The sequence below is a fragment of the Eretmochelys imbricata genome, chromosome 8, assembly GCF_965152235.1.
Source record: "Eretmochelys imbricata isolate rEreImb1 chromosome 8, rEreImb1.hap1, whole genome shotgun sequence".
Taxonomy (NCBI): Eukaryota; Metazoa; Chordata; order Testudines; family Cheloniidae; genus Eretmochelys; species Eretmochelys imbricata.
In genome coordinates, this window is record NC_135579.1 from 7,996,171 (window position 1) to 8,010,068 (window position 13,898).

The window sequence follows — 13,898 nt, forward strand, 5'->3', positions numbered from 1 at the left end:
TGGGGGATAACTTATACCTTCAAGTCAGCAGCACGGCTGTGGGTACCCGCACGGCCCCACAATATGCCAACATTTTTATGGCTGACTTAGAACAACGCTTCCTCAGCTCTTGTCCCCTAGCGCCCCTCCTCTACTTGTGCTACATTGATGACATCTTCATCATCTGGACCCACGGGAAGGAGGCCCTTTAAAGAATTCCACCTGGATTTCAGCAATTTCCACCCCACCATCAACCTCAGCCTGGACCAGACCACACAAGAGATCCACTTCCTGGACACTACAGTGAAAATAAGTGATGTTCACATAAACACCACCCTATACCAGAAACCTACTGACCACTATACTTACCTACATGCCCCAGCTTCCATCCAGGACATATCACATGATCCATTGTCTACAGTCAAGCCCTAAGATACAACCGAATTTGCTCCAATCCCTCAGACAGAGACAAACACCTACAAGATCTTTATCAAGCATTCTTAAAACAACAATGCCACCTGGGTAAGTGAGCAAACAGATTGACAGAGCAAGACGGGTACCCAGAAGTCACCTACTACAGGACAGACCCAACAAAGGAAATAACAGAACACCACTGGCCATCACATACAGTCCCCAGCTAAAACCTCTCCAGCACATCATCAATGATCTACAAAAAAACCTTCAGAAACAGACTTCAAAGAGAAAATGCAGAACTAAAAGTAATTTTCAAATTAACACCATTAATTTGGGCTTGAATAGGGATTGGGAGTGGCTGGCTTACTACAAAAGCAACTTTCCCTCTCTTGGAATTGACACCTCCTCATCAATTATTGGGAGTGGGCTACATCCACCCTGATTGAATTGGCCCTGTCACCACTGGTTCTCCACTTGTGAGGTAACTCCCTTCTTTTCATGTGTCAGTATAATAAGGCCTGCATCTGTAATTTTCACTCCATGCATCTGAAGAAGTGGGTTTTATACACAAGCTCAAATAAATCTGTTAGTCTTTAAGGTGCCACTGGACTCCTTGTAGTATAACTTATGTCATTCAGGGGTGTGTGAGTAAGCCACCCCCCTGAGTGACATAAGTTACACCAACCTCAGTGCTGGTGTATATAGTGCTATGTCAGTGGGAGAGTTTCTACTGCTGATATAGCTATCGCCACTCATTGCAGGTGGATTAATTAAATTGACAGGAAAACTCTCTCCCATCGGCTTAGAGTGTCTACACTAGAGATCTTACAGCGGCTCAGCTGCATTGGGACAGCTGCACCACTGTAAATCTCTAGCGTAGCCATGGTTTAAATGTCTGTTCTCCTCAGCTGTTGGTCTTATCACTGACTGAATGCTTCAATATTATTTAATCTACAATATCTTTTCAGAGCTGTTTTCAGTCACTTATGCCATAAACTGCTGGCTTGTAAATTTTAATAGCTAGGTACAGCATTACGGGACACTCACTATATCAAATAAAATTTTATATCTTCCATTGTTCTTTGCAATGTAGCCCTGTTGGTCCCAGGATATTAGAGAGACAAGGTGGGTGAAGTAGTATATTTTATTGAACCAACTTCTGTTGGTGAAAGAGACAAGCTATCAAACTACTCAGGTGGAGCTGGCAACTACAAGGGCTGGGTTCAATATCTAGGGGTTCCTCTTAACAATACAAAACAGAACCAGATTGAGTCCCCACCAAGTAATCTGGAAAAATTAACACAACCTTGGGTGCCATTAAGAGGCCAGACTTCCCCACTCACAAACACTGAATCTACATATAACAAAATAAAACTTCTATTACAAGGGAAAGGGAAACCAGCATTCATCTGCGAAAACACAACCATGATTCGAAAGCATGTATCCATAAGCAAACACCCATCCTGCAATATGTTGAGTGGTGTTCTTTACTCAGTTTCCCACCTTGTGGTGTGAAAGTCTGACAAAGGAATATCCCTTTAACATGCCACTCCCCATGCCCTCTGCTGCACCCCACTCACAGTTGGTTATTCTTGGTCAGCGAAGACCCAGAGTTCAGAAGTGCATTCACCTGGGTTCACCTCCCATCCCTAAAAGGGACAAAACCTGAAGAAGAGTGCGGTGTAGCTCAAAAGTTTGTCCAATAAAAGATATTACCTCACCCATCTTGTCTCTCTGATATCAAATAAAGTTGTTTTATAATAGGTTTCAGAGTAGCAGCCGTGTTAGTCTGTATTCGCAAAAAAAAAAAAGGAGTACTTGTGGCACCTTAGAGACTAACCAATTTATTTGAGCATAAGCTTTCGTGAGCTACAGCTCCCATCACGGATGCACTGATGAAGTGAACTGTAGCTCACGAAAGTGTATGCTCAAATAAATTGGTTAGTCTCTAAGGTGCCACAAGTACTCCTTTTCTTTTTGTTTTATAATGTATTTTACCGCATGCTTTACACACGGCACCAACAGACATACATCAGGGGGTAACTGTGTTAGTCTGTATCCACAAAAACAACAAGGAGTCCGATGGCACCTTAAAGACTAACAGATTTATTTGAGCATAAGCTTTCATGGGTAAAAACCCTACTTCTTCAGAAAGCTTATGCTCAAATAAATCTGTTAGTCTTTAAGGTGCCACCGGACTGCTTGTTGTTTTAACAGACATACAGGGACTTTAGGGAAAGCCTTTGTACAGGTTGCAGTATCTAGAGAATTAGAAGGCTAGAAGTAGGTATGAGAGCACAAGGGCAGAAAGGAGAAGCCAGTTACCCAATCATAGTTGATATGCATTCTGAGAATGTGACATTTGCCTACATTAGAATACAGGTGAAAAATAAAACTATGTTCCACTGAGGGTTTGGGACAGACCTTTTCCTTGGCACATTCTCAGGGCCTGGTCCAAAGCCTACTGATGTCACTGGAAAGACTCCAATTCACTTCAATGGGCTTTGGATCAGGCCCTTACTGTTTGCCCTAGGGTGACTAGCTGGATGGTCTATGATGAACATTAAGGGATAAATCTTGGTTTCACTGATGTCAAAGTTTTGTATTGACTTCAATGGGATCAAGATTTTGCATTAAATCTGTTAACGCATTCTTGTACTTCCATCCCTCTCCTTCCTTCCTTATGGCTTTATGTTGTTAATCAATTGTGGGGCATAGCCCCTCTTTCCTTCTCTCTCCCCAGAAAATGTAAAAAAGTCACAGAGATTGAACTGGAGTGTTTGACCTTTCACCCCATTTTGGCCCTTTCTACCCTTGGAGCATAGTGGTGTTTGAAAATTGTAACAGGATTTAATAATGATACACAACAATGTTGCCAGTTCTCACAAGTTTATTGAGAGTCTGGTAGTGTTTGGTGTTTTAACCGAAACTGCAGTTTCCAGAGTCCAGTGATTACAGAGAAACTCAGCTTCCATTTTAAAAATAAGGAAGTTTCTAGTTCTCGTGGTTGCAGAAAAAAGTTTGAAAATGTGACCCAAGTGCACCCTAAAGGCTCAAAGACCAAAAGGGAAATAAACAGTCTCATGATTTTTGGGGCCAGATTCATGACTTTTGAATGTCTGGTGTTGGTAACACTGACACAATCTTATAATAAAGCCAACGCCTGAGGTGAGATTTGTACTCTGCACAGTGTGTGTCCTTCATTTTAGAACAGGGAAGGCATCTGCCCATGGCATTATCTTCATTTTGCAGATAGGGATACTGAGATACTGAAATAGTTTGCACAGTGACAGAGCTGGGAATAAAACCCAGGATTCTCTGTTCTTAAGGTGGGAGCACACTTCCAACTCTACAGCTTCTGACTGCCAAAAGCTGCTTTACAGATGTCTCCACAAAGGACATGTTCAGTTTCAGTAGAAATCTACTTATGCTGGTTCTGTTACTCTTGTTTGGGGATGAGATAGGTGGGATCAAAAGGCATTTGTGTGTCTGCTTTGAACAACAAATGCTCTGGCCAAAGCCGGCTCTTTCCTTTCTGGGGCTGCGTTAGGGCCAGCATCTCACCAGGTGGCGCTGTTTACGAAGTCACAAGGGCTACTGTTGTGTATGGGAGGAAAGATTGACAAATATGTTCCTGTAAAAAGCATTTCATGATTAGTCATGTTGACTCAGTGGAAATGTGGTTATTTTGCCATTGAGGATTAAATTCATCCAAGTGCAGTGGGCTTGCGAAAGGCCCTATTATGCTGTGATCTCTTTGTTACACACCAACCACAGTCCCCATAAACACTTAACACAAGGTTTTCAGAGATGGCTAGGGCCTAATTTCAACCTCAAAAATGTGTGTGCGTGTATATTTTCATACGCCCATATGATTTAACATGCAAGTGCATGTGTAAACAGGCAGATATACACATGCACACAAACTTGTCAGCCTTCAGTCAGCTGCCTGTTGATAAACAGTCACTAGCAACACAATTACCTAATGCTGTGCTACAGGATTTAGTGATGGACTATATCTAAGCAACAAAGGACGGCAATCCAGGACCCTGAAGACACAGCTGGGTGGGATAGAATGAGCATATCCCTGTGCTTCCCCTGGAAACTGAACTGCTAACTTTCTAACTGGGTGTGTTTGTGAAAGAAGCCTGATGTGAAACTGAAAGCAGTAACTGATGCATAGGGCTCATTTAATGAAGACCTTCCTTTGTGATGCCTGCATGTTACACAGGTTACCATAGTAGCAGCATCCATATCAAAAGGGCCAAGAGGCTGGAAGAAGTAGGTCAGTGTGGTCTAAATAATACCCAGACATGTCAGTTTCAAACTCAGCTTGATCAGGGGAAGAAAAAGAAATCCAGAGACAAGATTAAAATACATGGCTTCGAAAAGTGCATTTCTCTTCATCAGAAAAATACACCATGAGCTACTTTTTAAAGCTATTTATATCTTTTGTGTTATTACAAGAGATGGGCCTGACTCAAACACCAGAAACCTGACCACAAACTATAAGGGAATTTGGATGCTACTTTGGACCCCAACTTCTCAGCTGGTCTTTATTTCTCTAATGGCTCAAATCAAAACTCCCACACTCCAGCTCCATGAAATGATGATAAAGTTCAGATCTGGACCCAAATTTTGCAGACTAGCCCCCAAATTTAGTTATTAACTTTGCCTTATTTTTATCTGATTAAATCAAATTTACTTCAAGGAGCAGAGGAAGCAAAGGAAGTCACGCTGAAGTTATGCAATGTACATTTTATTTCCTTCTGTGTCATATATCGGCTTCAATGTTCTCATGCTTGGTTTGAACTCTCTGTACTGTTATGAGACACATTCCAATATCAATTTTATAGATTTAAAACCCGAGTGTTTCAGATAGGCTTGCTGAGGGCTATACCATCACTTTCAGGTGAGCTCTCCCCTTAACATAAGGTATAACCACACAAGGAAAAAGGGATGTTCTTACCTCCTGCTAGCTAAAACGTGATAAAATCCTATTGAGGACAAGGCAGTTTATAGGTTTCACACTAGTTAGCAGATCAAGGTAGAGATTATATGGGAGTACAGGCTTTACCTTGACCTGCTAATGTGTTATTACTGTAGCTGGCATTGCCTGGCCTTTGCTAGGATTTTACTTCATGTTAGTTATGATGATTAGTGAACATAAGGTCAGAATGAACATATCTTATTCCCTAGTAAAGACAAGACCAAAGAGTGAACTCTCTGTTTATGGGTGAATTTCCTCTAGAGAGAGAACCTTGAAACAACTTAGCCATTCATTGTACTAAAATTTAGGAAAAATTGTCTTTTCCCCATCCACGCAGTTAACATCACTGTGGGTTCTTATATTTCTAGTTTTTTTAAAAATGCTTTAAAAGTAATAATTACTTCAAAACTGCCAAACCAGGACTCACTAAGCAAGAATTAAGAGTCTTACAGAAAATTTCTTTTAGAAAAGGGTAAAGGAGAGGGAATGGGGTGAGGAAAGAGCCTCCATTAGCCTGACAAAAATACAGATGTTCAAGGCACCGACATGTTGTTTGTATCAGAAACATTAATTTGGTATCAAATTACCTAGTTTAGATACATCCTTAATCCTAAATATTTAAAGCTCTGAGTTACTTGCTGGTAACTGGGATGTATAAAAGTGACCACTCAGATATCCCTCATGTGTGAAAATATGGCTAGCTGAAACAGGGCAATTGTGAGTCACTGCAAGCAAGGTGATGAGGTTGAGCCTGGCCAAACATCTAGGGTGTCAGCGAACAAGCAAGCCCCAAGCAGGTGAGCTCCTGAGCTAGCTCTTCCTGAGGGTTTACTGAAGCGAGAATCAATTCTGTACTTTGGTGAGTGGCTGAAGCAAAGGGCTGGTTACTGAACAGAATGTGTTTAGAACTAGAACAAGGCATTTTAGGTCTGGCTCTGCACCTATGGAGTTGTTGGGAGTTTTCCCATTGACTTCAGTGTGTTCAGGATCCTTTTTGAGCTGACTGGTGACCTCACAGGTTTGTTCTGAAAGCTTGCTATATGGATTGCCAGAGTAACCAGGCACTTATGAGTCACCGGCAGAGAGATCACCTACATATAACAACATGAGATCGGGCCTCGTCTACACACAAAATATATGCCGGTATAGTTAAAGTGATACAGCTCCTCTCCCCCAGCGTGGATGTGGTTATACTAGTATAAATGGGCTTATATCACTATATCTTAGGCTATGTGCCCACTGTGCACCTTACAACAGCACGGTGTGCCATTACACCCGCACCATTGTAAGGCACGCAGTGTAGTCTTTATTGCTGGGAGAGAGCTCTCCTGGTGACCAAATAAAACCACCCGCAACGAGGGGCTGTAACTTTGCTGACGGGAGCGTGGCTCCTGCCGATGAAGTGCTCTCCACACCGATGCTTTTTGTCGTTAAAACTTTTGTTGTTCAAGGGAGTGTTTTTTTCACACCCCTGAGCGACAAAAGTGTTAACAATGAAAGTGCAGTGTAGACATGGCCTTATTTTCCTATGGGAAGGGGAATAATCTATACTTGTATTAGGCAGCTTTATATTGGTATAACTGTGTCCACACTAGCAGCGGAACCAGTATAACTATATCAGTAAAAAAGTCCCACCCTTAACTATTACACTGGTACAAAATGTGTATGTAGATCAGGCCTCAGTTTAACTAATGAACAGAGAAGCACCAAAGAGATGAGCTCCCAAATAAGCGCAGAGAGACCTGGGAAAAAACATGGTGGATAGAGGTGATCTTCTCAGATGCTTCAGGTCCCAAGTGAAGACTGATGCTGGAGACAACCCTGAAGATAAGCTGATGGTGTAAAGAGGACGGTTGTGGGTTCAACAAGCATAGGAATGGTTTCTGAGATGAGAGATGACTGGATAAACTAGTCAACATTTGAGTGTCACCCCCTGAAAACAGCCTCAAAAGTAGCCTGGCTTATTGCGAATTTCAGGTTAGGACTATTGGGGCAGGGGAGCTCTCATCCAGCTTCAGTAAGCAGACAACTACTTTCAGTGTAATTAATAAGAAAGAACACATACTCTGTAAGAAAAGGGGAAGAATAAGAATACAAAGATGTAATGGACGCTTGAACCTTCATCATTTGCACAAAATGAATGGGAGGCTCATTGTGGATTATCTAGTTTTGTGAATTAGCAACAAGAAAAAAAGACTATCACACAATACACATTTTTATGAGTATGGTTTTGCTTTTATTAATCATGACAATGTGCCTTGGGGCTTGATCCAAGCCCACTGTCCTCAGTGAAAAGACACTCATTGACATTGGGGCAAGCCCACAGCATTTAAAGAAAAATCCCAAAGCATCGGGAGTAGAGACCTCCCTGTCTCTCTCTGCTTTAATCCTCTCATGACAGATGGAGCAATGTGAGACTGTCAGTGTTCTGGTGAGAATTAATCTGGTTTGCAGATTAACTAATGGTCTGTCTACATTTAAAATGCTACAACAGCACAGCTGTGCTGCTGTAACACTTCAGTGCAGACACTCCCTACAACAATGGTGGGGGTTCTCCTGTCAGGTACGTAATCCACCTCCTTGAGAGGTGATAGATAGGTTGATGGAAGAATTCTTCTGTCAACCAAATGCTCTCTACACAGGCCCATGGGTCGGCTTTTGGATTTTTCACACCCCTGAACAATGTAGGTGGGTTGACCTAATTTTCTAGTGTAGACCAGCCCTAATTGAGAGTTAATGAGGTTTAACTGTGCATAAGTGTTCATACATAAATGCAGGGAGCAGAGGGAACAAGCAACACAATCTAGACGTGATGCCCAGCAATGGGGAAAACCACTTAGTGCACACAGCTGAAAAGTGGTGGGATGATTCTCATAACTGAGAGTCAATTGGTAGAAGCTATGTAAGAAAGACATAAAGGGAAGGGGGACAACAGATAATGAATCCCATCATCTTTTAAGGAGCAGATTTTTGAACACTGATCAGTTCTTCTCCTCCTCAAAAGGGTGGTTGCTGACACATTATGTATTATTTGTAGTGCAGTAGGGCTGAGGATTCCCAGTCCATGATCAGAGCCCTATTATGCCAGGCACTGTACAGAGAGATAGTCCCTCCCCAAGAATGCATACAGTCTAGGTGTCAGACAGGGTGGGACAGATGGACAAAACAGACAGAGTCAGTGTGGGGTGGGAAGATAAGGTAATAAAATTAACAGGTTTTAGTAGAAAAATAGCAGTCTGGGCTCGCCCTTTTCCCAGTCAAAGCCACAGGGCCACGATGTGAAGGCATCATGGCAGAGGCAGGTTTTTAGGAGGGAGCTGGAAGAGTGGTGGATTTACACATAACAATACTTTATTACTTGTAGCATGGCCTTGATTTGCTAGAGCTGCTAGTTAATTCAAGACAACCCTAGGCTGACAGACTGCCAGTGAGATTTTATTCACTTCTTGTTTTATACTGACTTTGTTTGACCTTCTAATAAGGGAGTGCTAAGGCTGTGGATACTATTAATAACCAAGTCCTGGCCCAGACATTCCCTCTTCCATGGGAAACCCTAGAGCAGGGGTGGGCAAACTTTTTGGCCTGAGGGCCACATCGCGGTTCCAAAACTGTATGGAGGGCCGGGTAGGGAAGGCTGTGCCTCCCCAAACCCTAACCCTATCTGCCCCCCTCAGAACTCCCCACCCACCCAACTCCTCCTACTCCTTGTCCCCTGACTGCCCCCTCCAGGGGTCCCCTGCCCCTAACTGCCCCCCAACCCCACCCCCTATCCAACCCCCCCTGCTCCCTGACTGCCCCAACCCCTATCCACACCCCCGCCCCTGACAGGCCCCCCGGGATCCCACCCCCTATCGAACCCCTGCTCTAAAGCCCCTTTCAGAATGCGGCCCTGCGAACATAGGCGGAGGACTCAGGAGGAACAGGGGCAGCTGTGCAGCCGGAGAGAAGTGGGGGTTTCCCCTTCAAAGAGCCACTTCTCTCTGGCTGGCTGCACAGCCGCCCAGTGCTCCTCCTGAATCTTCCGCCCGTGTTAGCTGCACTCCTGCCACCCGCCTGCTCCCTTGAGGCTGCAAGTGAGCCTCCCTCCCTGCTCTCCCCTGCCCCTGCAGCGCAGCCCCCTCCTGTGCTGGCAGCGGGGCGTGCTGAGGCTGCATGGGAGGGGGGTCAGTGTGGGAGCGGCCGGGGACTAGCCTCTCCAGCTGAGAACTCAAGGGCAGGGCAGGACAGTCCCGTGGGCCGGATGTGGCCCGTGGGCCGTAGTTTGCCCACCTCTCCCCAGAGAGAGGAAATAGCTGCGAAGATTCCCCATCATGTTCTGATGTGATTGTTCCATTGGCAGCAAGGCATACCCTCCCCATCCCTCCACCATGAGGCCTCCCCCTGAATATGGTGGATCTCCAAGTGTCTGGGAGCAGGCCAAGGGTATTTGCTCAGATGCCCTACTTACTCATCACTGCCTCTCTGGTCCCCAGTTTCCTGGCAGTGCGGTTTCACTGCAGCCATCGTCCCAAGGCTCTCCACTTCACAGTGGTTTCCACTGCAACTCTGGGAAATGGAGAAACTCCATGGAAAAGCTAGTACAGCCTCATGCTGAATTATCTTTCCCAGGCAATCACCACAAAGACAGTGGATGGATGATGCCTGTCCACACATGCCTTTCCCTTCCTCAGTGAAGCCCTGCACAGCACCCTCAGTTAGCTCCAGAGGAGAGGGGCGCACTGCCACTTATGCTGACCCTTGCTTCCACATTGATGGGGGGAGATCCACAGATGGAGGATTCCCCCTGACTGTGGATGTTGGAGTGGGGGGATTATCTGGGCATGTGATTTCTAACTTCAAGGTGCAGTCTGTGTAATACTTACCATATGGACATCTAATGCTGCCAGTATTAAAACATTCTTGAAATTTCTAAATATTATAGATGACAATCTACTGACTCAAAAAGTGTTGCAGCCAACATGGGGGGAATTCTATACTAGACCTTGTCTTAAAAAATAAAGAGGAACTGATCAGCAAAATAAAATAGTAGCTTAGGTACAAGTGATCACGACTTGATCACAGTTATAGTCTGCAAGCAGAATAAAGTTCAGACCACTAATATATACACTTTGTACTTTAATAGGACCAATTTCACAAAGCTGAAAACAATTATGATCCAAATGAGCTGGGAAGAAGTTAATCAGAAAAATTTATTTGGGAATCATTTAAGAGCATCTTACTAGATGCCCCAAAAGCCACAATTTCACAATCGAGGAAGAAGGCCTTACTGGTTAAAAAAAAGAGAGCTGGTTCATTGGGGAAGTGAAAGCAGTTTAAAAATTATATATAACAAATGGAAGAAAGGGGAAGTGGATAGTAATGAATATAAATCAGAAGTTAGGAATTGTAGAAAATTGATAAGGGAAGCAAAGGACAAAAGGAGAAATCTATGGTCAGCAGAGTTAAGGACAAAGAGTGTTTTTCAATATTTTAAGAACTAAAAGAATCCTGAGAATGATATTGATCTGTCACTAGATGGATATGGTAAAATTATCAATAATAATGCAGTTGCAGAAAAGGCAGAAATGTTCAATATTTCTGTTCTGTATTTGGGAAAAAACAGACGATATAGTCTCATCATATGATGATGATAACACTATTTCCATTTTGCTAGTATCTCTGGACGATATTAAACAAACACTACTAAAGTTAGCCATTTTAAAATTAGCGGGTCCAGATAACTTGCATCCAATAGTTTTAAAAGAGCTGGCTGCGGAGCTTGCCATTAATGTTGATTTTCAATAAGTCCTGGAGTACTGGGAGAGTTCCAGAAGAGTAGAAAAAAGCTAATGTGCTAATATTTAAAAAGGGTAAATTATAGACCTGGCAGAATGACATAAATCCCAGGAAGATAATGGAGCGTCAGATATGGAACTCGATTAATAAAGAATTAAAAAAGGGTAATGTAATTAATGCAAATCAACATGGGTTAACAGAAAATAGACTTTTAACAAACTAATCTGATTTTTTTTTAATGAGATTACATGTTTGGTTGATAAAGGGAATAGTGTTGACGTAACTATACTTAGACTTCTGTAAAATTTTTTAATTGGTACTGCATGAAATTTTGTTTAAAAAACTAAAATGATATAAAATTAACATGACACACATTAAAAACTGACTAACTGACAGGTCTCAATATGTAATTGTAAATGCGGAATGATTGAGTGGGTATGTTCCCAATGGGTCCCACCGGAATCAGTTCTTGGCCCTATACTATTTAACGTTTTTCTCAAAGACCTCAAAGTAAACATAGAATCATCACTGATAAAGTTGGCAGATGATACAAAAATTGGGGGAGTAGCAAATAACAAAGAGGACAGGTCGTTAATACAGAATGATCTGGATTGTTAAGTAAACTGGGCACAAGTAAACAATATGTGTTTTAATATGGCTAAATATAAATGTATACATTTAGGAACAAAGAGTGAGGTCATACTTACAGAACGGGAGACTATCCTGGGAAGCAGAGACTCTGAAAAATATTTGCGGATCGTGGTAGATAATCAGCTGAACATGAGCTCCCATTGGGCCAAAAGGGCGAATGTGATCCTGGAAGATATCACTAGGGAATTCTGAGTAGGCGCAGAGAGATTATTTTACATATTTTTCACTGATGAAAGCTGCTGGTCTATTGGGTCCAGGTCTGATGCCCAAAATTCAAATTGATAAATTGGGGAGGGTTCGGAGAAGAACCACGAAAACTATTAAAAGATTAGAAAAAATGTCATATAGTGATAGACTTGAGCTCAAGTTATTCATCTTAACAAAGAGAAGGTTAAGGGGTGACTTGATTACAGTCTATAAGTGCCTCCTCAGCCGCCCTGGAACCTGCATGGGGCATAATAAAACAAAAACTTTGCGGCCAAACCCCGCAACTGGGGCGGCCCCGGCAGAGAGTCTCCCTTGGTCTGTTATACCCACTGCCCATGCTCTGCAGTCCAGCAGACAAAGGTATAACACGATTCAATGGTTGGAAGTTGAAGCTAGAGAAATTCAGACTGGAAATAAGGTATAAATTTTTAACAGTGAGAAAAATTAACCACTGGAACAATTTACCAAGGGTGGTGGTGGATTCCCCATCATTCACAATTTTAAAATCAAGATTGGATGTTTTCTAAAATATGTTCTTTAGGAATTATTTTGGGGAAGTTCTATGACCTGTGTTATGTAGATCAGATGAGATGATCACAATGGTCCTTTTTGGCCTTGGAATCTATGAATATGAACACCATATGCTTGGATGCCTAATCAACCTGTGCACCAGAGCTCCATGGTTCCTGTATGATTTTCATGCTCAGTAAAGAGACAAATAAAAAGCTAGCAGATATAATTTTATGATTATCCTAGACACAATTACTTTGGCCAGATGGCAGTCTCTCGAGCCTACGTTTTAACTACTGGTTCTAATTCAGTGCTATCCTGTCTGTCCTCTCAGCTTTGTAACTCACGCTGCAGGTTGGATTTGTATTCCACAACTTTCTGCTTTAGGTCTCTTGACTGATCCCCCTGCTTTTAACCTGCCTCACCATGAATACCATTGCTAACATAATACAGGAGCTGCGTGACTATTGGGCAGACCATTTCTCACGCAGATTTCTACCGAAGAGACCTCCCCTTCGCCGAATCACCTCCATTTCCACTTTCTACCTCCTGGACTACAGAACCCGGCAGGCTGAACTGGGTTTGGATTATGGCCCTCCACGGGCTCAGCTGAGTGATACCAAGTTTGTCTTCCAGGATGGCAAATGGCAAGGTGAGAGTCGCCTCTCTCATCGGCCGCCACTGCTGCAGTTATTCTCCTCTCATGACCGGGAACAGTCCTGTAAGGTCATGAAGAAGGAGAACAAGGCTCTCCTGGAGGAGAACAATTACCTGAAGCTGCAGCTCGAGCTGTTGATGGACATGCTGACAGAGACCACGGCCCAACTACACATGGTGGAGAAAAAGATGGACATCCCCACATGGCATACCAAGATGAAGAAGCCAAATAAGGTGTTGATGCTTAAGTCCTAGTAGGAAACTTGGATGCAAGACCAGGGAGTTTACACTTGCTTGGTTCCAGAAGTCTAAAAAATTCCTGAATCAAATTAACTTGTAGAGTGATTTTTGCTTTAATTGTATGTATTAAGTAAATTAGAATATATTTTATGACTCCCAAATAGACAGCAAGAAATCAGTCACTACAGTTCATTACACTTCAAAACCAAACCTGACTGTTCATGGATTGTGTCCTAAAAACAACAGAAAAGCAGTTTTACCCATTATTCAAATGCCAAAATTGGTATTTAAAAATATTCTTGAACTTAAAATCATTTTTAACTAACAGTATAATAAAATAAAACTTAGCACTTTTATGGTACTGTTAATCTATAGACCTCAAAGAACTTTAAAGGAAATATCATTACCTCAATACTACAGTTGCAAAACTGATGGCAGATAGAGAGGAAGGATGGTCCAGTGGTTAGGGTACTAG

General features: G+C 42.7%; 1 protein-coding gene across 1 annotated transcript; it reads left to right on the top strand.

Moving 5' to 3' along the window:
• The first annotated feature begins 12,952 nt into the window (after positions 1–12,952).
• CBY3 (chibby family member 3) lies at positions 12,953–13,438 on the top strand. Its single transcript, XM_077824678.1, has one exon. The coding sequence runs from the start codon at positions 12,953–12,955 to the stop codon at positions 13,436–13,438; it is 486 nt and encodes a 161-aa protein (XP_077680804.1).
• The last annotated feature ends 460 nt before the right edge of the window (positions 13,439–13,898 follow it).